Source organism: Amaranthus tricolor, chromosome 1, assembly GCF_026212465.1.
Source record: "Amaranthus tricolor cultivar Red isolate AtriRed21 chromosome 1, ASM2621246v1, whole genome shotgun sequence".
NCBI lineage: Eukaryota > Viridiplantae > Streptophyta > Magnoliopsida > Caryophyllales > Amaranthaceae > Amaranthus > Amaranthus tricolor.
Window position 1 is genome coordinate 5,893,066 of NC_080047.1, and position 26,223 is coordinate 5,919,288.

General features: G+C 32.7%; 5 protein-coding genes across 7 annotated transcripts; 4 read left to right on the top strand and 1 right to left on the bottom strand.

Moving 5' to 3' along the window:
* The first annotated feature begins 310 nt into the window (after positions 1 to 310).
* On the top strand, positions 311 to 1,291 carry LOC130811927 (uncharacterized). Its single transcript, XM_057677938.1, has 2 exons — positions 311 to 654; positions 752 to 1,291. Exons 1-2 carry the CDS (start codon positions 501 to 503, stop codon positions 976 to 978), a joined length of 381 nt encoding a protein of 126 aa, XP_057533921.1. The 5' UTR covers positions 311 to 500; the 3' UTR covers positions 979 to 1,291.
* Positions 1,292 to 5,125: 3,834 nt separating this feature from the next.
* On the top strand, positions 5,126 to 10,215 carry LOC130811959 (uncharacterized). 2 transcript variants are annotated; one of them, XM_057677940.1, is made up of 6 exons: positions 5,126 to 5,299; positions 5,395 to 5,488; positions 6,445 to 6,701; positions 7,245 to 7,335; positions 9,266 to 9,332; positions 9,958 to 10,215. In XM_057677940.1, exons 2-6 carry the CDS (start codon positions 5,484 to 5,486, stop codon positions 10,009 to 10,011), a joined length of 474 nt encoding a protein of 157 aa, XP_057533923.1. In that variant the 5' UTR covers positions 5,126 to 5,299; positions 5,395 to 5,483; the 3' UTR covers positions 10,012 to 10,215. The 2 variants fall into 2 exon arrangements, with proteins under 2 accessions (XP_057533923.1, XP_057533924.1); XM_057677941.1 differs by having other exon boundaries at positions 5,127 to 5,299; positions 6,440 to 6,701.
* A 153-nt stretch (positions 10,216 to 10,368) lies between these two features.
* LOC130811943 (uncharacterized) lies at positions 10,369 to 15,207 on the top strand. The gene is made up of 3 exons (XM_057677939.1): positions 10,369 to 13,869; positions 13,941 to 14,626; positions 14,705 to 15,207. Exon 1 carries the CDS (start codon positions 11,751 to 11,753, stop codon positions 12,474 to 12,476), a length of 726 nt encoding a protein of 241 aa, XP_057533922.1. The 5' UTR covers positions 10,369 to 11,750; the 3' UTR covers positions 12,477 to 13,869; positions 13,941 to 14,626; positions 14,705 to 15,207.
* Positions 15,208 to 16,010: 803 nt separating this feature from the next.
* On the top strand, positions 16,011 to 18,151 carry LOC130811985 (26.5 kDa heat shock protein, mitochondrial). The gene is made up of 2 exons (XM_057677942.1): positions 16,011 to 16,449; positions 17,516 to 18,151. Exons 1-2 carry the CDS (start codon positions 16,191 to 16,193, stop codon positions 17,932 to 17,934), a joined length of 678 nt encoding a protein of 225 aa, XP_057533925.1. The 5' UTR covers positions 16,011 to 16,190; the 3' UTR covers positions 17,935 to 18,151.
* Positions 18,152 to 18,433: 282 nt separating this feature from the next.
* On the bottom strand, positions 18,434 to 24,471 carry LOC130812001 (meiosis-specific protein ASY1). 2 transcript variants are annotated; one of them, XM_057677944.1, is made up of 23 exons: positions 24,361 to 24,471; positions 24,190 to 24,246; positions 23,310 to 23,406; positions 23,151 to 23,219; positions 22,961 to 23,053; positions 22,585 to 22,711; positions 22,404 to 22,473; positions 22,254 to 22,295; positions 21,787 to 21,915; positions 21,586 to 21,699; positions 21,462 to 21,504; positions 21,252 to 21,299; positions 21,054 to 21,178; positions 20,942 to 20,954; positions 20,753 to 20,832; positions 20,570 to 20,674; positions 20,129 to 20,279; positions 19,966 to 20,042; positions 19,823 to 19,880; positions 19,557 to 19,738; positions 19,327 to 19,455; positions 19,074 to 19,154; positions 18,434 to 18,726 (listed from the first exon to the last, which is right to left on the bottom strand). In XM_057677944.1, exons 1-22 carry the CDS (start codon positions 24,361 to 24,363, stop codon positions 19,098 to 19,100), a joined length of 1,869 nt encoding a protein of 622 aa, XP_057533927.1. In that variant the 5' UTR covers positions 24,364 to 24,471; the 3' UTR covers positions 18,434 to 18,726; positions 19,074 to 19,097. The 2 variants fall into 2 exon arrangements, with proteins under 2 accessions (XP_057533927.1, XP_057533926.1); XM_057677943.1 differs by having other exon boundaries at positions 19,327 to 19,458.
* Between the last annotated feature and the right edge of the window lie 1,752 nt (positions 24,472 to 26,223).

Consider the following 26,223-nt stretch of genomic DNA (forward strand, 5'->3'; position numbering starts at 1 on the left):
GTATGTATGTTACTTTTTTCTTTTTCTAACCCCTATTTTATAAGAGATATTAAATTGATAACTATGACATGACATTTATTTTAAATAAACCTAAACCACAAGTATAATAGTAGTTTGGAAACTATTCAAAAAGTAATAAGTTAGGATACTCTTCATTACTTAAAATATAATGGATGATTCATTAATTCAATGGCTATAATTATTTGATGAAGTTTTAATGGAAAAAATTTTAATATTTTATTTTTTATTCTAAAATAGATATTAAAATCCTAATATGAATAATAGAGAAAAGTAATAAGGAGCAACCTGATACAAAACGAACCCCAACCACTATAAATCCTCAAACATCTTTCCCAATATCTTTCTCTCTTGCTCAACCCTCAACTCTCAATTCTCAACTCTCACTTTCTCCTCTCTCTTCTCCAACTTGCAATCAACAACTAACACCACAACTCTCCTAAGTTTCTATTTCTCTATTTTTCATCTTCAAGATCATTTCCATGGCTTCCTCTGTTATAAGTTCTCCAAGTGTTATCTTAACAACCGCCATGGCTGTTTCTGGAGCTTTTATCTTCCTTTCCCTTTGTCGTATCAAAAATTTACCAATTACCCATCATAATTCTCACTCTCCTATACGTTCTTGTTTATCTTCTGGTATGTGGGTTCCTCAATTCCTCTGTTTTTAATTCCCCTGTTTTTTTTCTTTTGTTTTTTGATTTTTGATGTTTGATTTTTATGACTAATTTTACAGATGATAAAAGAAGAGAAAAGAAAAAGAAAAAGGTTAAATTTGCTGATAATGTTAAGGATCAAAAGAATGAATTTACTACAATGATTAGTAAAAAGAAGAAGAAGAAAATTCAGATTTATGAAGGTGAAAAATTAAACCCAGAATTTCATCAAATGCCTGCAAATCGTGCTGCACTTTATCATGGAATATTGAGAGATAGAGTTCATCGAATTGAATGTTCTTATTAATTAATCATCTTTAATTTTCTTTTTTTTCCTAATTTTTTTTTTTTTTTTACATTTTTAGCTTAACAAGTTTTAGTCTCATAGGCGGCAGCCTCCTATTAGAAAGGTATGGTCTATTGTCTTCCCTGATCAAAGTTGTACGAGCAGAATATATCGATGAGGAGTTTGACAAGTTTTAGATTTCGTTATTAGATTTGTCTTTTTTTCTAAGAAATGTTTGTGGAGTACATACAAAAGAATTAGCAATCAATTGAAAGAAATTTGTAAATTGTTAATTTGGACTATTAATTGAATAGAAAAATATTACATCTTTCAATTTTTTTCATTCTTGTTTATTTTTTATATTTTTTAAAGTAAATTTTAAGTTTATTACGTTGTATAATTTATATATGTCTTAAAAATCTTAATTAAATTTTTTAATTAATTGGATTTATGTTGTTTAATGTTGTATTTTTTTTGTTAATTAATGATGAATGATTTTGTTTTTGAAAGATGGTAAGAGAAATCTAGAATATGAAATTTGTCAGAAAGAGATTCACAAGTGTCTTTTCTTTGGTGCATGATAAAGATTAAAGAAGACATTATTTGTTAGCTAGAAGATAGTTGGAGAAGACAAGTTGAGTAATAATGCTACTTCTTATACCACCAATACTTTTGGAAATTTATATTTTTGGAAAATTATTCTTTAAACATATGTAAAATAACTCATAATAGTTTAATTTTTCTACCATAATATCATTATGGGAGTATTTGTCTAGATTAAATTTGGATTTGAAGAAAAAGGGAGAGAGCGCATGCATTAAAAGTATTTTTTTAATTATTTTTAATCATATTAAAACTTAATTAAGCTATTTTTACGATATTATACAATATCAATATTTTTATTAACGAGGCATTTGGTATGTGAGAATGAGATTTTTATCAATCTTAATTCTTAAAATTTTTCATTAAAGTAAATTAAAACAAAATATTGATTTTTTAAAATTTAATTTCATAAGTTAATTTCACCAAACATTTTTTTTTTAAATTAACATTAATAATTAGTCAACAATTAAAATTCAAATTTAATTTTGTAAGCTACTCCTAATAGTTAACAATCCAACTAACAATGCTAAAGGGTTTGTTTGGAAAGTGTTAGTTGGTTTGACAACTTGAAAGTATTGGTTGATAAATTAGGTATTTAAGTCGGTTATGAAAATATTTGGTAAAAATTAGTAGTTAATTATTGGCTATTTATTAGGAAAAATCAGTATGCTAAAAGTCAAAAGCTAATAAAAAAAGTTTTAAAAGAGTAATTTTTGATTTTGGCTATTAAATAATTTTTTTACTATTTGACTAATTCAAAGGCTAAAAAAAATAAAAAAGCTAATAGAAAAACACCCAAAACTAAAATCTAATTACCTAATAGAGCCTGTGACAAATAGTTAATTAAACTTATTGCGTAGTGGGATAAATAGTGCATATTTAACATTAGTTCGATTTTTTAATGTTAAAGATCTATGAATAAATCTAGTAGGTAAAAATTTTGCTTTTATTGACAATGAATTGATTTTTACCACCTATGAGCTTATTTAATATTCTATACTTTATTAGTAGCTATATTACGTGTGAAAATTACTGTTTATTAACTATTCTTATTTGGTATATATTTTTTTATGTATAAGTAAAATATAATTAAGTGGAATCTTGTTTAATTTGTCTTAATGCATATTTTCATAATATAACTTTTTAGAATTTTTTATCATATAAAATCAAAAATATTAAAAATTAAAATCGTGCATTCAAATAGTGTAAAAAACACATGAGTATAGCAATCATTAAAAACGAGAGGAAGTGGAGTTATTAGTTAAAGAAGAGCAAGTTATCATTGTAGTTGAGTAACATTTGAAAATGCTCATAAATTATTTTGTATAAATGTTAAGATATTTAATAACTTTTAAATATTTTTAATATGAAATTTGATCAATATTCAAAGGTAATGTATTTTATCACTTGTTTTTAAGTGCCAAATTATAAGATGAACATTTAGGCCAATAAAAAATAAAAAATAAAAATGGGGCTACAAACAAAAATCACCAAATTCAAAAAGTTGACAAGATTGAATATGACCAGAAATTTAATTTCTAACACCAAGTTTGACAACAAGGGAGCTTCTATTTATGAGTGCAAAATTGATAATTTATACTTCACTCTTTTGAAATACCGGATAGATTATAGTTATTAAAACTATTTATTTTTCAACTTTATTGTTACATATTGAGTGTAAGAAATTATAATTAAGTGAGATTTTATTTTAAATATCTAATAATTTTTTAAAAAAATTCAGTTATACATATATTAATCAAATAATATATTAAATTACATAAAAAGTTAAATATAACAAAATACTTCTATATTGAAAATGAGAAAGTAAGTACTTTTAAAACAAATTATGAAAGTCATATAAGGAATAAAATCAAGAACCAAGTACACAGGACATTCTTAAATAAGAGTTTAGGGAGCACATATGTGTACCCGCGTTTAGGTGTTCTATTTACTGTTGAGACACTATTTATTTATCTATAAGTTAAAACATTGTCATGTGAGATCTTATTTGATTCGTTTTGATGTAAGGATTATTAATATCAACTTTTTATAATTTATAATTATACATAACTCGATATATTAAGAATTGAATAAATGCATTAGATAGAGTTAATAAAGTAAATAGAATACTTAAAATGAATAGGAGGGAGTATCTCCTTTATATTAAACGTTTATACTCTTTTTAAGTAACAATAGTGATTAACAAATCATATAATTAAATTTGAAATTGAGAATAATAACATTTTAATATTTATTTTCAAATTTTCAACTTTCATCACTTATGAAATTGATTTAAATTTAAAAATTTAAATTTTTTAATTAGGGTAATTATAATTAAATTTTATATTTTCAAATGAAATTGTAATTACTAAACAAACATCAGTGAAATATTTATCCCTGACTATCATTCTCGTTGATTCCTCACCATATTCTACTTAGGAGAATTTTTTTGTTTTATAAAATATAACAAAATTTAGATTTTCAAATGAAATTATAATTTTTAAACAAACATCAATGATATATTATCCCTAATTATTATTCTCGTTGATTCCTCAGTGTGTTCTGTATGGGATAAGAGTAAATATTTTTTTCAACTTGTTTTACTTTCTCCGTTCCATAATTATTGCTACATTTGCATGGGCACGGGAATTAAGAAAAGTGATTGACCTACACTGTAGTTGATTGTTTACTTTATAGAGTATATTATTTTATTACTGTTAATTGAAAAAGAAAAAGGAAAAAATAAGTTGTTAAGTTACTTTATAGAGTATAATATAGCATTTTATTATAGAGTATAGAGTATAGAGTAAGATAAAAATAGGGGTAGGTAGAACTTTAAATGATTGTTTTATTACTAAAAACGGAAATGTAGCAAGTAATATGAAAATGCCAAAAATAGAAAATGTAGCGGGTATTATGGAACGGAGGAAGTATATAAAATCGTCTCACCATGAAACAATCCTATATAATTAGCCCATTTTTCTAATTGGTCACTTTAAATTTATAAATAATCACTTTAATGTACTAATACACATAGACTAATCCAATAAAATAGTCTTATTATAAAACCATCTCATTTAAAAATTTATGATTTTTTTATCAGCTAGTCTTTTAAGAGATCTTCTCTTTGAGAGATGTATCTCAAGCCCACCCATTTATGATTAATGCCTATTTATTGTATTCTTAATGTCTTCTTACATTATCCTTAATGCTTACTTACATAATTCTAAATGTCTACTTTCAATATCTTAAATTTCTAAATTACATTATTATAAATGCTTGCCTATAATATTTTAAAAAATATATAATGAAACGGTCCAAATTAAAAAGGTCTCTCACAAAATTTTGTGTGTTTTTATTGATTAAAGTCAAAAGGTAGTCAAAAAACATATCCCCAAACATCGCTTGGGCTTGGGAACAAAACGAAAGTGTCGGACACCAAAATCCAGGCCCTGATTCAAAAAAGGCGGCCCCCATAGTCATCCGTCACGCACTACAGAATTCCTAAACTACCCTCATCTTCATCCATTCCCAAACACCCCATATATATTCATCCCTCTTTCTGGGAACCTTCTTTTTTTCCTCTCTCTTCATCCAGAGCGATTTCTCAGAGAAGAAACAAAAAAGGGAAGCACAGAAAAGTTTCTGCATTTCACCACCTAAATCTTCCTTGAGTCGGTGCAGTGTTTGATTCCGGGAAAGGCTTTTAATCTGATTTCATTGTCCTAATCTACCCAAGGTAAATTCTTTCTCTTTGATCCTTTTTTCCTAAATATTATTTTGATGAGCTGAAAATTTAATTTGGTTTACTGTAATGGGTTTTTGGGATTTCAGGATTTTGTGATCTGGGCCCTCCTGGAATCAATGTTACAATTTTGTGTATTGTGACAAAATATTGGCTTTTCCTATTTCTTCTTGCTTGAATGGGGTAAGTTTTTCTTTTTTCGACAAATCATTTGTGATGGATTTTTCTTATAAAAAATAATTGGTTCTGGTACATATTTTGGAAAAAAGAAAGGGAAGAAAGTTTACTATGTAGTGTGTGATTGATAAGTTAATGTTGCATTTGGGAATTGTTTCGATTTACATTTGCTTGTTTTTGTTGATGTAAGTTTGATGGGAAAAGGGATTTTCGGAATAACATTTGGGTTTAAGATAGGAAAATAGATACTTTTGGTTTGTTGTGGAAAACCTAGACTTTGGATCATTGTCTGGAACTTGTTATTATCATTTTGAAAGACTATTTTAAGAGTTGAGACCTATAAGCAACTATCTTGTAATGGGGAAAGGACAATTTTGGCTACCAATTAAGACGGTGACAAGCACTTTGCTGCCCGGATATGCTGATAAGTCAAGCCAAAGGAAACCAACTGAGTTGTTACAATTTACAGACATTTGGGCATAAACCTGAGTTTATAAAACCAAAGATGCTTACATGAGACGGTCTCATGTTGAGATTATATTTATTGGGCTGACTTATGTATATTTAGTCTGCTAAAGTGATCACTTATCATTTTAAAGTGATCACTTATCATTTTAAAGTGATCAATCATAAAAGTGGGTTAATTATAACGGTCTCATACAAGACGAGCTGTTAGGAAACTGTTGATGGGTTATCTCTATGTAGAGTTCTTAGGTTTGTCTTAAAACTAAGTTTTTTTTATTTACTGATAGCATCAAGCTGAATTCCAGATTCTATCTTTTATATATTGGATTGAAATAATTTTGACTAGTTATAAAGGACCTAAAATCTTTTTTTTTTATTTTTTATGAAAGGTTATACATGCTATTTTTGGTGACTTTTCGTTTGTGGCTTCTTTTTTTGGCTGTTATGTTTGCCGAATGTGATTGATTCCTAATAGAGAATGTTTCGTAACAGAGCAGTGGCTGCTTTGCATGTTGTTTCAAGCCCGATTCAATAAAATCCTTGGATGAGCGATCAAAAAGCAGTATAAGTCAACATCAAACAAGAAGCATACCCAGTAATTCCAGGGACTTTTGGACGACAAGTGCCTGTGACATGGACAACAGTGCAATGCAGTCACAAGGAAGCTTATCGTCAATCAACATATCAATTCAAGCTCTTGATACACCTTCTGGTGTTGGCAGCTCCAATCACGCTTGTGAATTTGTAAATCATGGCAAGTTTAAATTACTGCTAACATGTTGATCTTTATACTTTCTCGAGTTGAGGGCTCTTTGACCGCGCTCTCCTTTATGGGTATGAGTTGCTTTCTTCCCTCCTCAAACCTTGCTCATAGTTTTCTGTGGGCGGGTTATATTAAGTATAATGATGATGATGATGATGATGTTTATCTTTGTACTGAATATTTTGTGTCCAGCTTAGTAGCTATCTTCTAGGTTGTTCGTGGGTGGGGGGGAGGTGGCGTTGGATTCTTTTGTTTGATCACAGGCTGTATGTTACCACTCCCATTAGACCATTAACTACAGCCAATACCTATTATACTTAAGACTTTGCGTGTGCCATAAATCTATATTATCATCAGGTGAAGAAATCGAATTTGACATAGCAATTCTAAGTGAGCACATACGTGGAAAATAAATGTTTGCTGTGGGATATTCTGAGGCATAGAATTGAAGAGTAATCTTTTTGAAAACTTCTAGTACTTGTCAGATTTTCTTTGCTGGTTTTTCATCACATCTTTCAAATATATTGGTGGCAGGTCTTCTTTTGTGGAATCAGACTAGACAACGCTGGTTAGATAATAAAAATCAAAGGAAGAAAGGGCATCAAGTTCGTGATCCAAAAATAAGGTTGGTACATTATTTGTATTCCAAATCTATACATATACGCTTTTTAACTTGTACTGTGCTTTGTTGTTTCCTCTGGCCTCCCAAATTTTTATAACTCGTTTGCTTAATTTGGATCGAGTCTTTGAAAAGGTTCATTACATTAGGTTAAAAAAACATAGTTCCTCGCTTAAAAAGTGGGGGATAAGGCAACACTTGATGTGAATGAACAAAGACACTTCGAACTTCGAAGTATGAACGGCGAGGAGGTTTACAAAGAGAGATGGAGCCTGGATCTTATAGAATTTTGTGTTTGGGTTGCTACTCAATGTTTAGAACCTATTATCGATGTTGGAGCTTTTAAGACGTTTATGGAATCTAAGGGATCTTGGTTCAAAAGTGCCTGTGTTTTAAGGTGCTTGCTTTGGGCGTAATTTCTAGTGTGACGTCATCAAAACAAAAATTAGACATGAAGTTTATAGTGATGGTGTCTTGCAAAGGAAATATTTGCTTTCAAAAAGTTTTTTAAGAATTTCAAGTGATGGCAAAGGGAGCTATCATCATTTGGATTTTTACTTGATTGGTTTGCTACACGGTTTATGGGATAGTATAATCGTATAGCTTTTGAATTTGGTGCTCGGTTTATTTTTCAGGTTATACGTTGTGCCTACTCAACCATCTACTTTGCTTGTTTTGTCTGTTTGGTTCAGGCTAATCTTGACCCAATTTACAGCTTTTTAATCTAGAATGGAATAGAATTCAGCATCGGCTTCTAGATATAGAAGAGGATGGAGAAAATTTAGTACACTGAAGCAATGTTTTCCTCCAAAAATTGGTGTTGTCTGTTGAAGGAAAGTGATTGGGATCTTTTGGTTGATAACTGTTGCGTATACTTTTTGTTCTAAATGGAATTTATTTTCGTAGAATAATATATCTATTGTGCGACAGCGAAAGCAAGTTTGATGAACAATAATGAAACAAGAAATTCAATACAAACAATAAGAAAATGACACAAGAGATTTAACGTGGTTCGCTATCAATGTGATAGCTACGTCCACCGGCACCGAGATCAAATATTTTCACTATGATTGCAAAGAATTTACAAGATGAATCTCAATCACACTCACAAATTAATGGCTCTCTTGTGATCTCTCTCAATTTGTGAATTATTATCTATTAATCTTAAAATGGGAGTTTATATACTAATGCTCAATAGAAGGAAGTTATTATATAATAAACACAAAGTAATCGTCCTAAAAGACACCTTCCGTGAAAAGAAACCGCCATTTCGTGAGCCGTGTACAACTACGCGAGCCGCGAAATGGAGATAGAACGCACTCCGCGCCCCGCAGACTGAGGCAGCAGCTTCTCCGCGCCCCGCGGACCTCCTCTTTGACCCATACTCATCTTCTTCAATGGTGCTTGTTAGTTTGAGTCACCATTAATCAACAATATCCTTCTGTCAATTTTGTGGATGACTGCATTCGTTTTTGGCCTGCTAGGCTTGTTGGGGGTTGCAGTGGGGAAGGGAATGTTACCTCATTGTTTTGTCTATACATGGAACACGTTCCTTTTCTTATGATTAGAGGAATGATATTAAATATTTTCTCAGAATACAGCGAACTTGTGAATCTTGGGGACGTAAATTCTATTTTACTATTTTCTTAGAATACATGCTACTGTTTAAAGTATAGCCCGGCCCGTATCTGGCCCGTTGCACATGTCTAATCACAACAATCACCACTATCAATTCCCTTTTTTTTCACTTGTTTCACTTCCCCCCTACAGACTGCTGTGTGTTAGTAAAAATCTAAATGCATACTATGCATTCATCTTAAGTTTTCTTTTCATAAATACGGAATATGATTTTTTTGAATTGTTAGTTTCTTTCCCCCATTTTTTATCCCGTTAGCAACCATGGTTTCAGCATACTTGTTTCATTCTGGCCTCGCAGTTGGAACGCGACCTACGAGAGCTTACTTGGGAGTAACAAGCCATTCGTTCAACCAGTACCTCTATCTGTAAGCCATTTTCTATTGGATTATCATTTCATGTTACATACAAATATACAATATTGCATTATCCATGAAGTGGTTCCCCTCTGTAATAACGAAGAAGCTATTTCTACTCGACCCTTTGACGCGTATGAAGGCCCTTTTACTTGTTAGACCGTGACAATCCGTCATATGATCACTCCTTGGGCTCATTTATGTGGACACACTCACGGGTCACCCATGGGCTCAGGCCCACAAACTTACGAGTAATGAGCGTTGACTTGCATACAACACTTGATGAATTTTACTCTTTCCCAAAAACCATATGGTATTAGGAGTATTACTCACCAAACATTATATGCAAGTTCACAACCCAATATTCTAGCGATCATGTGAAGAATTTTCAACACTCCCACTCACATGCGAGCCACATCATATCCAAGAACCACCTTCAGCTCGAGTATCATGTTAGGCCGTGAAAATTCGTCATATGATCACTCCATGGGCTCACTCATATGGACACATCAACGAGGCACTCACAAAGTATTATATGCAAGTTTACAACTTAATATTTTAACGGTATAGAATCTTCCTTACATGTGAAGTATTTTCAACATTACTAATTTCCTTGTGATGTTACTATATTTTCCAGGAAATGGTAGATTTTCTTGTGGACATATGGGAGCAGGAAGGAATGTATGATTGACGAAGCCGAGATTTGGGTAGGTAATATCACCAAGTAATACAACTACATGAGTAAATGCTTGAGAAGAAAGGATAGAAATGCATGGAGGAAAGGAAACTACATTTGTTGTAACCATTTTTATTTTACTTTTCTTAAATGCTTCCTTTTGGTTTCCTCTGCTTTTTATAACTCTTTCTGTCAATGGAACTTCATGCTGTTTCTTCATCTCTATTCTCTTCATTGATTTTCTTACTGCCTTAGAAACTTGAGCCATATTTTTATTCTTACTCCATCGTTTCATAAAACGTCTTAATTTGAGGAAAAATGATTAGTTATTAGACTTATTACTCCGCCCGTTTTTTTATCAAATATCCTATTTGTTAATTTGAGTCAAGTGAGATTTTGCTTGATTTGTTTAATGGTAATTTTATTAATATTTTTGTTTAATAATTTTTTACTAAATATAATTAAAGATATTTAAGATTAAAATAATATATCGATAATTGTGCAGTTAAGTCAAATGAGGCATTTGATTAGAATAAGAGGACACTCTTAATTGCTAAGACGATCAAATCAAATTTTATTGTATTATATTAGATAATTAACTTTATATAATTAGCTGTCGAAATTAATATTGTTTGGTAGAAGCTGTGGTGATAATAGCAATAAAAATATATTTTGCCAAGAAAAATGTAGAGGTATTTAAAAGTTGTAATATTTTAAAAATACTTATCTATACCATTAAATGCTATACTCAAACTTTTAATTTATTGAGCAATGACCTTTTTTATAAAGTAGTGTCTGGGGTGAAGGTGGCGGTCAAACATTATCATACCTACTTCAATGAGAGAGCAAAAAACAATGCGTGCAATCTCATTGCAAAATATATTTAAATTGCGTCAAATTTATCCATAATGAGAATTTTTTTTGAATATGAACTTTATTGGATTTCCCTATATCGATAGTATATATACTATTTATAGTTGAATTATGTATGTGATAGTGTATATTGGGTTGTTTAACAGAAAATTTGAAATTAATAAGTGAAAAAACAAAAAAAATGAACAAAATAATCTAAGTTTTAAAAATATTTCAAAAGTAAGCGTGAAAATTTCAAATCTGTGATTTGGAACTGTTTGCAGTTAGTAACTGCGAACAGCCAAATAGTACAAAATAGCTGTTCGCAGTTACTAACCGCGAACAGCTACTTTGTCTTGTTTGGCTGTTCGCAGTTAGTAACCTGTTGCACAAAAACACGCATCAGTTTCTTTTTTTCCCATTTTTCCCCATTTCTCAAAACCTTACCTTCACTCTCGATATTCTCCCTCTAAAACCATGGATTCAATCCATCAATTCTTGCATTTCTCTTTCAATTTGGCACTTCAAAATTAGTGTGGAATACTCTAGCTTGCTCAAAGGTAAACTTGTTTGTGTTTTTTTGGTGTATATGTAGTTTTTTAGGGTAATAATCACATTTGCTTATTTTTTCAAATGTAGGTTACTAGTTGTTAAATTATGACTATTCTTAATCATACATAAGTATTGAATGTAATTTTTAATTGTTTTTATAGCTTTATGTTGTTTTTTGAAGTAATGTTGTTGAATTAGTTGAATTCAATGTTGATAATATTATTAGAAATGAAGTAATATTATTAGTAATAACTTTTAGACCAAAAAAGATTATAATCAAATGAATATAATGTACTTGTATGGGCATGAAGTTGATGTTAATGTTGATTTTCTTTGTATTAATGTAGAAAATGACATCATTTCGCGTGACTATAGTATGTTTTTGGAATGGTTGTATTCAAAAAAGTAGTGACAAAGTTCATTATGTTGGGGGAAGACGTAAGTTGTTTGCTTGCAATTTGAACATGGATTTGAACGACTTTAAACGTTTTATATGTTCGAAGATTAGATTGGACCCTACTAGGAGTACCGTAAATATAAGCTTTAAATATGACATGAGTGGAGAATTGCTTGTCTTTCCTGTTGAGGATGATGAGGCTATAGATGCTATGTGGGAGCATTCAAAGTCCACCCAAATTCCCTCTTTGAATTTATACGTAGAAGAAGTACCATTAGGGAATGTAGTTGCTTCTAATCCTACTCCTACCCTTATGCCTATATTAACTCAGGAAACTGTAAATCCCGTCGTTTCTTCCGCATCTTGTACTTCTTCTCAACCCCCTACGAATCAAGTTGCAATTGATTCAATGCTTAACTTAGGAGAAACTGCTGAGAAGGGACCTTGGAATGATGGAAAGGAGAGTAATGAGCTCATTGACGATCCTTCTGAGGACGATGTGGATGTCGATGAGAATGTGCTAGCAAATGACATGGCCCTAGGCAACATTCCTATAATCATTCCTCCTACACCTTATGCCCTCTGTCCACCTATAGACGAGTATGAGGAGGACAACTCATGGAGGACTTGGCTTGTGATACCACATACACCGAAGACAGAGAGTTTCAGAAGGGTATGATGTTTGATAGCAAGGAATCATTGTTGGAAGCTATCAAAGTGTATCATATTCGCAGAAATGTGGAGTACAGAACAGAGACCTCGAACCAAATTGTCCTTACCTTGAAGTGCAAGCGGGGTTGTTCGTGGAGACTTAGGGCTTTGATGCTTATTTATCTTCATGGCGTATTGTTACCTATAAGGATAAGCATGGTTCTTGTGTATTGGGTAGTGACACTGTTTCGGCTGGACATATTCACCTGACATCTTCTGTCATTAACAATGTCATTAGAATTTGTGTTGCTAAAGACCCATCCATTAAGGTATTTGTCGTACGGCAGATGGTTAAAGATCGTTTTGGTGTGGATGTGAATTATAAGCGAGCGTGGTGTGTTAAGCAACAAGCCTTGTTGTCCATTTACGGGACCTGGGAAGGTTCTTACTCACTCCTTCCACGCTTTTTAGAAGCTTTGCAACATTCCAACCCGGGGTTAGTACTTGAGTGGTATTTTAAGGAGGACAATGACACGAGTGTATATGTGAGACCTAATATTAGGACCTTCCAACGTGTCTTTTGGGCCTTTAAACCTTGCATTGAAGGCTTCAATTATTGTAAACCTCTTATCGCCATTGACGGCACATACTTGTATGGTAAATATCGTCATACTTTATTGACTGCCATTGCCCAAGATGGTGATAAGGGAAGCTTTCCATTGGCCTTTGCCTTGGTAGAGAAGGTGAATATAAGTGCATGGTCGTGGTTTATGGCTTGTATTCGTAAGCATGTCACACAGAGGATGGGTTTATGCGTTATGATAGACACGCTGGTATTTTAGCAACCATGAAAGAGCCGGAGTGGCAACCACCTAATGCTTATCATAGGTTTTGCTTACGCCATTTGCTTAGCAACTTCAATCGTGCTATGGGTAATGTTCAGTTGAAGAAGTTGTTTGGTAAAACAGCTGAGCAAAGACAACAAGTTAAGGTAATGAATGATTTAATGGCAATTGCAACTGCAAAACGAGAGGCAATTTTCTGGATTGATGACGTGGGTGATATGTCTAAGTGGTCATTGTGTTATGATGGAGGTCATAGGTATGGCGTTACTAACACGAACTTAGCTGAAGTTTTCAATGATGTAGGGTTTACGTTTTTTACCTTTGACAACACTTGTTGAATTTACCTTCTATCGGGTAAACGACTACTTTGTTCATAGACGTGAATGTGCTAGCGCGTGGTTACTTGGAGGACACAACCAAATACAGCTCTTTTACTTAACTTTACTTGACGACCCGTGGGAGCGCATTGCCGAGTATAGCTGGGGCTCTGCAGCCCTTGGATACCTGTATAGGAGGCTATGCGGTGCTGCCCAAAAGAACGTTAACGAGATTGCGGGGCCAATAGTCATATTACAGGTAATAAAATTAACATTTAACTCTAATCCGGTGTAGTTAAATTACATACTAATTACATTTCCAATATTCAGCTGTGGGCGTGGGAGCATATTCTTATCGGCTAATCTTACAGAACCGTTGGTCGTGGTGAAACTGCTCCTCCACTACAACCCCCACCAGATGTTGCGTACGGTTCAAGGTGGAATTTTGCACGCCGGACGCGCAAGCACACTGGTACCGGTCTCGGGTTTTACCGAGATCAGTTAGACCTGCTACGACCCAACCAGGTAAATATTTCAGTACTCATTAACATTAGTACAATTTAATTAAATTTATTTTAGTTTTTGTGGACCCATACCCTGCGGAAGCCTACTCAGCTGTACCCGAACACTCGGGGATTCATTCAGGTGCGTGGAGGGCTTTTGTGCCACTCATATGCTTCGACATTGTCGAAGTACATCTACCAGAGCGCATACTGCGCCAATATGGGTTGGTACAGGGCATTCCACCGCCTTGTGACACTGAACCCTAGCTGCACTAGATTTGGCGCAAAAATCAAGGTGCGGCAAACTGGATAGACATCAACTGGCGTCACATCGCTCGTTGGGATGGTAAACTGGAGCTGCTGGCACAAGGTGCGCCGATCGATGTTCATGGCGCACCTACTACACCAGACTACATGTCGTGATTCCTCTTCATCACACGCCGATGGATGACACCACGTGCTATCTTCGCAGCAGCACATTACGCACCTGTTGCGCCTACGATGACCCAATTTGTAAGTCTTCATTTGGATTAAATGATTAAGTTGCCGATTAAATTATATAATGTTACATTAACTAAATATTAATTGCAGGCACAAGGTGCGGCAGCAGTGATGCGGTACAGCCACGAGGAGCCGGTGAGAGAGATTGCGCATGGCATGCTCGTCGGCTCACAGTTCTAGCACTTCATACCGGAAGTCGCTGCAGAGTCCTCACCGACTACCGCCCATACGCACGTCTCATCTCCTGCTTATGACTATCATTTGGAGGAAATGGACCATTCATACCCCGTTGACGTTGCAGGGACCTCGCAGGCTGGGCCATCACAGTACCAGTCCCCTCCACTGCCAGAGTGACACACGAACGCCTCTTACTATCGTAGGAAGTGTAGGAGACTAACTCAGTTGGATAGGGTAGATGAGGGTCGTGAGCGTTAGCGTTTAACTTTTGTGTATTTGAATCGACTATGTATATATATATATTTTTTTATTGAGTTGTATATTTCAAACATTTGCATATATTTTGTTGTATATATATGTTTAATTACTTTATCATAGCCTCCAAGCTTTCACTTACGAATGATTGGAGTTTTGGCGATGAATCATACCGCCTGAAACATACATTGATTTGTAATTACTTATTCTAATGTCTCTAATGCAAATACAACAAATAACAACTCAAAAATTAAGGAAAAAAATATTAAATATTTGTTCGTAGTTACTAACTGCGAACAGCCAAACAGGACAAAGTAGCGGTTCGCAGTTAGTAACTGCGAACAACTATTTTGTCCTATTTGGCTGTTTGCAGTTAGGCAAACAGTTCCAAACCTCAGGTTTGGGATTTTCACGCTTACTTTTGAAATATTTTTAAAACTTAGATTATTTGGTTCATTTTTTTTAATTTTTCGCTTAATGGTTTCAAATTTTCTGTTCAACACCACTAATAACATTTTATTACTTTAATATTATTTAATAGTTTTTATTTAGGATGAAGTTTGGAGAATCGATGTATGTAACCTTTTTGTAATTGTTGATTTTGTATTTGATATTTTTGTTTTTGTTAATAATTTGGTTTTTGTATCTGTAATTAGCAGAGAAAGAAAAGTTCAAGTGAAAATCCTCATAAAACCTTACTTAGATAATATAAGTGACTATTTTAAATTTAATATACGAGTAACAAATAAAAATGTACACTTCAATTAAACTAAAATAAAATTTGAATGAGTTTTGAATAAGCCACGAAAAATTAAAAAAATCAAATTATGCATGTTATAATTAAATCTCCAAAAGTAATAAAATCACAAAAAGGGAGAAATAAAGGAGGTTGTAGTATAAGAAGCACGGTGAAGCTTCGGTCATGTTCTAGCAAAATTGTTTATAAAAGTGTTTACGTGTTAATATAACCAGAAACTTTCCGACACTTCTTAGCTTCTTTTTCGACTCTTTAAATTGTCACTAATACTAAAGCGTCATTTTCATTGTCTAACCACAGCATAAATCAACTAATCAAGTTAATTAATTAATCACCAAAACACATATTTTTAACAAACTTTTTATTTTATTTTTATTCATAAAAAAAATGAGTTTAGCAAGGTTGGCTTTGAAAAACTTGCACCAAAAAACAGGTAGTTGTGTTGGTAAACAAGGGAAAGGGTGGAGATATGGAGTGTTACAGAGATTATCATCATCGGCTGCATCAGACGGTAAAGAAGTGGCTGTTCAAGTTCATGATGATCAGAAGAGATCAGGTATTAGCAGTAAGTGGAAGTCTTTATTGCCTAGAACACTCCGTAAACCTATTAGTCTTTGGAGGAAAAAAGATGATAATCGTCATTTAGGTACTCTTTCTTTCCTATTTTTTCAAGGGTCCAGTAACTACTTTCGTTTTATTATACTTGATTTATTTCCTATGTTCTTTGTAAATTGCTTGCTACATTACAAATTTTTTAAAACTAAATAAGCATTTATTTTTCTTTTATTTTACACTAGATAATGTCTATACGATATACGATTTTATTAAATTTTTTGACATATTTATATAAACTAAAAGTTAAATAAATTGAAAGAAAATAAAATTAAATATATAATTTTTTCATACTTTAAATAATGTAACCTAAAAGATAAAAGTTAATTAATATTAATAATATTATAATTATAATTAGAAAGGTTAAAAATATAAACATTATGAATAAATGCAATAACATTATCATTGAGTTTTGAAGTGAAAATTTTTATTGAGAAATAAACACGTAAGCAATTTAAAAAGTGATAGATATTATTTTGTTATAGATTTTTATAGAAGGTTATAATTGTCTTTTCAATACAAACACACCAATTCCTTAAATTTTGTCTAAACTCCGTTGTTAGCACGAAAATCATACTTAATTGAATCAAACTTACTATGATTGGATCATTTTCATGTGACAAAAAGAATCATAATTGGCTAATCCAAGTTCTAACCTTATGAATTCATTGGTAAGAGTTTAGCAACCATTATAATTAAATAATTTTTATTAGTATGTTTATGTAAATTTTAAAAGTTACTTTGTTAATGTTACTTATTGTTGTTGCTTTAAAATAAATTTTGCATGTAAAATAACTTGTTTTCTAAAGTCAATTCATCATACAATGTTCAATCTCCATGCAGTGCTTGGAGCTACATAGTGAGTAGTATTTTCTAAATATTTGAAAGGATCCAATGAGATTTAAATTTATGATATTATGTATGTTTGTTTTCAATATCATGTCAAAAAACAACTAAATTTAATCTCTAAGTATGTCATACTCCATAATTTATTTTGAAATTCGCTACGATTACAATTGGATTTTGTTTAAAAGTTTCACTTAAACTCTGAGGAAACACATTCCTCTAATTTCAAACTTGTTCCTTTTATGTGATTGCAGAAATGTTCCCACCAGCCAGCTTAGGAAACGCTCTTTTAGAAGCAGCAGAAAACATGAACAGGCTATTTGAAAGTGTGTTACCATCCCAGCTTGCTATACCCTCACAGCTGATGGGAAAGTTCAAAGAGACAGATGAAAGCTACAAGCTAAAGTTTGATATGCCAGGCTTAACCAAAGAAGATGTGAAGGTGACTATCGACGATGGTGTGCTTAGAATTCAAGGCGAGAGGAAAGTAGAGGAAGATGAACATGATGAAGAGTATTATATGAGCTATGGTTACTACAATACTAGCTTAGTTTTGCCTGATGAGATTAAACAAGATGATATCAAGGCTGAGTTGAAGGATGGTGTGCTTACTATTACTGTGCCCAAAACAGAGTCTCATGGCAAGAATGTCAAGGAGGTTCAAATTGACTGATTTGTAAGGATGAAGATTGCGTTGTATGTATGGTTTGGGGTTCGGGAATAATGATTTGTGGCTTCTATTTGTTTTGTAATGCAACAAAAGAAAGATTTTACCTTTTATTTCCTAATAATGTGGTGAAATTATAGCAAAGAAAGAAATTAATCCTTTCTTTTTCTTGATATGTACATGGAAGAATTTCAAAGTTATTAAAAGAATAATGCATTAATGTTGGAGCTTAATTCTTATGCGTCATTGTTATGTCCCCAATAAATCAATAAATTACCGTGTTTGTCATCATCCAATATACTTTACATGCTATTATAATAACAGGTATTCTCTTTGCCATCAAGTAATTGTTAGTGAGTTTTTTTAGTGTAGTGTAGCAAAGTCAATTAGGAAGTTGACAACGGCCCATATTACAGAGAACATCATTAATGAAGAGCGGGCAGATATGAAAATATAATCAACAAGACACCTTAGCTCACATAAGATATATGAAGAAGCTTTGGACTGTAAAAAAGCAACTCTTTCTTTAATGTTCAGGGGGACAAAAGTGTTATAAGTATTAGGGTGAACTAGAGCCATTATACAGGTGCAAATTTGTGTTATAGTTCACAAGAGTTAGCAAATGGTCATCCACCATAAATACAGCAAGCGAACTCTCTATTAGACTGTTACAGCAACTGTACGAGTGATTCAGCAAAAACGTTTACCTCTCCCCTGTGGATCAGAAAAATATCTAGGATTCCGTAACAGCTAAATAATCTTTACCTTTTCAAGTGTTAAAAGGATTGTGACTTTCACCTGTATTGAATCCAAAAGAAAGAAAATCATGGGTCAGAATTAGCATGAAGATTAAATCTGGTACAATTCCTGCAAATTTATATTCATATCAGGAGTTGACAGGATATTCATGATATTGAAATTGTGAATGTTAAAACAAATTATCAGTAGCGAAGACAGGAGTAGCTATTATAGAAAACACTGATGCGAGTTTTGTGGACAAACTATATAAAACAGAGCACTTGAAAAAATTGATAACATTTAGTGCAAATTGTTACTGTCGTCCATTCCGTATTCAATACGTGCCTGAAATTCTCCATTTAATATTTGTTCATTATAATTAATTGATAGTTCAGAAAAAGTTTTACCTCTGGTGTTAGCAAAACACAACATCAGTAAGCAGCTTGAGATTTCTGGCGCTTATAGTACTTAATGATAGGCTCTTTCACCTATATAGAAACAAAGAAAGATCACAGACCATTTGTTAAACTAGTAATCCTGTTATAAATTTATCAGTAGAAGATTGCTAAAATAATTCTCTTTGTATTATGTTGAAAACTATTAGTGCATGATGGCTAGATAACAAATTTCTAACTGCTTTATTTCAGCATTACAGCTTACCGTGCTTGCCTTCCTAGACCGCTTGTCTTGAGATTGTCGACTGCTAATTACATCTTCAACATCATTGCTGTTCCTATTCAGTTTAGTTTTATCAGTCCCAGGTATGGTACTCTCCAGTGAAGCTGCCGGCTGCTAATTATCAGAGAAGAAATTCTATTATAAACAGTTTAAAGCATATCTGTGAGCTTCATAAAATCAAAACAAGGATGCTGCAGTAGAATGACACTGACCGCATTCTTGCTTGTGGGAGTATTTGGAATATTATATCCCTCCTTTGTCTTTGAAACAGATTGATCAGTCCTCAAGGAACCATTTTGATGATTATCAGTCTCAGATCTTATGCGCATGCGAGTGACATCAGATCCAATGGAATGAAGAACGCCAAATGTTGAGACATCAGCCTTTTTGTTTCCTGTAAAATGTGTATCACCAATCAATCAGCAGACAGGAAATTTGCAGCAAACTTTCTTAAAGTCTCAAGAGGTGAATATTTCACCAGTTTTTTCAGCTTTAGCGGAGTTCAACTTGCTTTGTGTTCCATCAACATCTACATCCTGTTATTCAGATTACGATTCCTTTTAAATTTATTTCCTTACTGAAGCTGAAATGGATAACTAAACAGATAACAGTAGTCATTACCATAGCTTCAAAATCCAATGCTTTTCTGACTTCATGTAGCTTTTGCTCAGCTGCATCAGAATGGATCACACGCTTGCCTAGATAAATGAAAGATTTATTTATAGTCTTATAGACAACTTAAAGTATAAGAGGCATAAGGAAAAATAAAGCTACTCAGTCTGACCTAGACCGCGTTTGCTGGTAGCTTCAACGAATCCATCTTGGGTCATTTTGTCAATGAGTTTTCTCACAGTGGGTTGGTTGACATCACCATCAAGTTTGCTCTGAAGTTTGCTGACCGAGACATAATCCATAGGAAGAGCATGGTATAAAGCCTGCACTTAGGACTTACTAGTCAAGTAGACTGTAAAAGGAACAAAGAACTGAAAATAGGATGATAAATGGATATCTCAAACAGCGATATAGGCTTTCCATAGGCTAAGTAATTAAGGAGTCTATAAATAGAACAAAAGTGAGCTTCTGTTGCAGCATTTTATCATGGTGGTGAAAACCCAGCTCTTGAATCTTTTTTAAAAAAATTGTTCACACTCACAAACTATAAAGTGATATTGAAATTTGAATACAAATAAAACTCTTTGTAATATGCAGGAAAAGTGGATCCAACCTTCATATACAAGTAATTTTCTTCAGAACCAGGGGAGACTTTCTCTCCGTTTCGAGGAACTTGGTCATCTATTTCTGTTTTGACATCAAATTCATACTCGAAGTCCTGGGTTCCAAAATAAATGGGTTATAAATGAATGAAAGAAGGGCTTGAATGAGTGACAAAGGAGTGAATCAAAGTTACCTTTTGTTGTTTGCAAACAGTATATGCATCTTTTCCAGATTTAGCTATGACACCTTGAAGAACAAGCTTGTCCATGATTTCTGTCATCAACAAAAAATACATACTATATAATATACACACTGATGATGGATGTTGAGTTGGAGGGTTTTGTACACGTTTATTTAGAGGGGTGAATCGAAACAATCTTACCTTCTATTAGCACCTGTGAATAAACAAATTTCAAAAGATTAATAAATGTTAATATGCAAAATGCAAAAACCTATTGAATGCAGGTCTTATGGTTCAAAGAAACACTGATTACCCTTGAGATGTCTGGGAAATTAGCAAGAACGTCAAGGAATCCCACAGTTTCAGAAATACTAGATATGATCCAATCCTTTATGCGGTTGAGTTGAAGTTCATCTTCTAATGGATCCTGTGTATCCTCTGCAAAGTGCCAGACATTAAATAGGCTAGCAGTTTCCTTGATGTAATACTTAGAACATGAGAAGTGCATTACCACTTCCTGCAGAGCCTGCAATATCCTGTTGACAAGGTTGCTGCTGGTCTGGAAAACAGAACAGAAAGCAATGCATAATATGTACACAGTCTCACATAGCAACATGAGAATTGAGAAAAGACCATCAGGCATCAATAACCTAGACATGACATAATCTAGTGCTATAAAGGCGAGAAAGTGTGCTATAAAGGTGAGAAAGTTTGGCAATACCTATCGGTTGGACTATATATTGATCCTCCTGTGAGGAGCTGGCCTGGAAAATCTCAAAATAAATTACTATGTAAGACATTTTGTCTGCATAGATCAAGCATACTAAAAATAAAATAAGACGGACCTCACTGCCAGAATCTGAAGCGTCATCATTTTCAACAGAATCAGCTCCTAAACTCACGCTATCATCATTGTTTACTTCATTGTCATCTTCACAAGGATCAAGCACACTCTTTACCTGCAAAGATTGACGATTAACACATATGAAGGCAAACAAAACTATAAACAGCTGATTTGAGCTACACCATCAAACTTCCTAACTGACCTTAAGAGCCAACACAACATGCTTGCTATTCACATTTCCAACCTCCATTTTCAAAGGATTTCTCTTCCATATGTTACGAGCATCCTCATCTGTGCAGCCTCTGAAGAATGGTGGTTCATAATCTGCTGGCTGCAATTATAGTTAAGGATATATTTTAGGATACACACCTTGAAAACACTTAAAACAGTTGCACATAAGGAAAGCTGTTGTAGTTGCTCTAATGTCTTTAACACATTTATCCAAGAATCAAGGTTACACAAGGGCATTACATGTCTCCAGAGGCCAAGTGCCTACTCCATTTACAGTCATACCGAAATTTAACAACTGCCTAGAAATCTATAATCTTGTAAATATTTCCCACCATAAATTTATTAAGATTTAACGGATTCTCAAACGAGATACTCTATAGATGCATGCATTCGGGCTGGTATTACAATTATAATTAGACAGTAGATATTAAAACCCACCGTCACGTCATCATTGTAGAGGAGCTTCATCAATATAGTACGCTGAAATGAGAAATAGTACCATTAAAATTTAAAAAGCAATGACTGAATACATAAATAAGTTATTAATTATTATCATCTTCTGCAAAAACTAGCTGAATTTCTTTTTACCTCTTCTGGCATCTTATCAAGTGTTCTCATGAGTTGAACTAGAGTACGAATCATTTTGCAAGCTGAACTCCTACAACAATAACTCCTTAGTCAAACACATAGTAAGTGAAATGATACAAACTAACAAATCACACAGAAGTCTCAATTGTAGCAGATTCTTTTAGCAAGATATAGGAATTACTTCATTTGATTTGGAGTAACTTCATCAGTAGCATTGCATTTGAAAGTTCCTCCCTGCTTTTTGTTTCCAGAACGATTGAAATTCATGCATACTTCTTGGCTTTGAGCATTCGGATAGCTAAAAGAAACTGAAAATTGCACACCAAAATTTAAGCCTATTCACTAAGCTCAGCATTATACTCAAGTGGTATTGAGTTTTTAGCATCATATTAGACACAAACAATTACTTGCATTTGAGGACTAGTGTAACATCAGAAAATCTTGAATTTACAAATGCTTAATTGGTTATGAAAGACAGCATAATAATCACAACTTCATCTCTCATGGACTTAAGACAATGCAGCAATAATATTTTATCATTTGTAAAAGAATCTCACATGCATATTCCTCAATTATTGGCCCATCAATAGCCTCACAAATGCAGAATAACAGTGTTCTTAAGTACTTCTTCTGCAATGCATCATATACACCTGCATATTTTCAACACAGTCAAGCTCATCAACTGAAATTAGAAAGCAAGAACATAGCCGAAGCTGAACATTCATATAAGTTCATAAGGTCACTCGCCTTTCTCCATCCAGTCTATGAGTCTGCGAGACTCAGCATCCAGAGGCATCAACTTCTTTATCTTCATTTCTGATGATTACACATACATTTCCAGGACAAACACACTGCTTAAATTATCGTATTTGACACAAACAAAACAAAGACACACAGAAAAATTACCTAAAGCAGGAACATTCTTATCATTGAAATATTTCTCTGGAAATAGGCCTCTAATGTAACTGATATTGAATATCGCAATTCGAAGTAAATTCCTGGTCTGCAAACAGTTATATCGATTCGTGAATTGATCATTAGAACTCCGAAATAGCAAAACCTAACTTTTTTTTTTAACAAAGGCGTTTGAGAAACTCACTTTAGAATTACGATAATCAAAATATCTATTAGTTTATTAGTTTATTGTAACCAGCAGACATAAGATTCGCGGTTACTAGAATTCAGCCTCAGCTCAGAATGTTCGAATAATTCAAAACTTCAGAAGTCATCCAATAATGAGAAGTTCATAGTCTTCAAATATTCATATACTTCGTAGATAAGCGCATAAAACGAAATATCTACACAAAATAATGTTCAAAACAACTTCTTTTCACATAATTTACTTTTTGAAAAGTTTTATCATCAAGCAGAACGCACAAATTACCTCAACAAATTTAGATTATAATTTCCAAAATCGATCGGATAACAGCGACATGAATAGATGGATGATTGAGCCAAAACAAAAACAAACAGATCACTCCTTAAGTATAGGATGAACAATAGAACAGATAATTCAATTTTCGTAATTAACATAACTACGCTACAAATAAATTAAGCAATAACCGATAATACTAGAATCTGAAGCTCTGCTCGGTTCAAGAGCAAAAATATGAAATCAATATTTGAATAACAATAATATCTCTAAGATATTATTATATTCTTAGCATATAAAGATAATATTATTATTGTAATACCATACATTTTGAACAAGTAAATAAGGCAACGATAAACGATTCAGCAAACTTCATTTACGATTACAAGTTAAGAATCAAATTACGAAGAATACCAGAAGAAGCGACTCTTGTTCAGTGATTTCTGCTTCCTTCACTTTTTGCGCCACGACCTGAATCAAAATGAGAAGTAAAAATAACATCAAATTGCAATAAATTTTAGAAATCGCAAATGCAGAGAGAGAAGTAGAAGAAGATAATCGATGAGATGAATGAAAGAATTTCACCATTTTTCTGAGTTTTAGCGCGAGAGAGAAAAGTTGTGAGGTAAGATACCAGAAAGAGAAATAGGAGGAGTTTCAGTTTGTTTCTTTGGAAATTTGAATTTGACGAATGAGGGAAGGGAAGAGAAGGGTGTGTGAATTGAGCACTCAGCAGGGCATATAAAAGAACCGCGAAAATCGACACTTGATAGAAAAAATTGCCTCGAGTAACGTCTGAGCTAGAGTGTTTCATTTTCGAAATTTTGAAAAATACGTGAGCCAATTCTAACGAGTCTATTCCCATTATATTGCTCAAAAAAAAAAATAATTCCCACTTTGCATTATGTGGAAAACTATTTTCCATATTACCGTCCACGTCAGAAATTTTTTTTTTTTTTTTTCAGACAAAACCGCCACTTGAGATGGCGGTTTGCCTTAAGCACTAAACCGCCACATGAAGTAGCGGTTTGCTTATTAATTTTTTTTTTTTTTTAAAAAAAAAATTAAAATGACATGTTGTTTTGTACTGCTATAAAACCGCCACTTGAAATGGCAATTTGCTTACTTTTTTTTTTTTTTAAAAAAAAAATTTAATAATGTTTTGTACTACTACAAAACCGCCACTTGAAGTGGCGGTTATCTTACTTTTTATTTTAAAAAAAAAAATATTGTTTTGTACTACTACAAAACCGCCACTTCAAGTGGCGGTTTACTATTTTTTTTTTTTTTTAAAAAAAAATTAAAATCCACAAAACGCCATTTCAAGTAGCGGTTTAGTTCAGATCTCTTAACAAAACCGCCATTTCAGGTAGCGGTTTTATTATAAAAAAAAAAAAAAAAATATCTGACGTGGACGGTAATGTGGGAAATAGTTTCCCACATAATGCAAAGTGGGAATTATTTTTTTTTTGAGCAATATAATGGGAATAGAGCCAATTCTAACAGAAAATTTAAAAACTAACTTTTACTAAAATTATATTTCAAAATTATTTTATGATAGTGAGACTATATAATAATGAATTAAATAACTCAACTAATACAAATAATGAAAATATAAATTTATTATTTTAAAATCATTTTACTGAAAAATAGTCTTTTATAAAAAAAATACAAACTATTGTATGAGCGTGAGAATGCGCCCATACATGACTCCAATAGCTCAATTAATACAAATTATTAGCACAAGGACTACTTGTTTTGAACTCATCTTCTAAAAAATGATCTCTCACACAGCTAACTCTAAGAGTAACTATTCAGTGTTCAATTTGAATTTTGGGCTTTTACTCATAATTTTGGGCTTTATTCATAATATTGCTGCTCAAATAATGTTTCTTTGAAATTCAAATTCTTTCATTTAAAATTTGGAGCTATAACTACAACGCTAATTCTTAAATAAGATGGTCTCATGGTGAGACTATCTCCATTGGACTAGTCCAATACACATTTTGTTTTAAAGTGATCACTCATAACGTTAAAGTGATTACTTAGAATATTAAAATAATAATTTTTTATAGTCTTAGAATAGTTTTAGAGTGATTACTTATGACCTTAAAACGATCACTTACGAATTACGATCTTAACGTAATCAACTAAAGAAATGGGCTATTTATATGACCCTATCTTATGGTGAGACGGTCTCATACAAGACGAGTTGTAACTATAATTACATCACAATTGAAGTATGTCTGTATAAGTGTATGACAGGGTCTCTTTGTGAGACGCATTCTATACATAGATTTAATAATTTGACTGATATAATTTATGAGAATACAAATTTTTTGTTTTGAGATTCTCAATATGAGACATGTCTCATGATGATACCGTTTTATACAAGAATTTATGTATTCTGATTCTTAGTCATAGAAAAAGTGGACATAAATAAGAAAG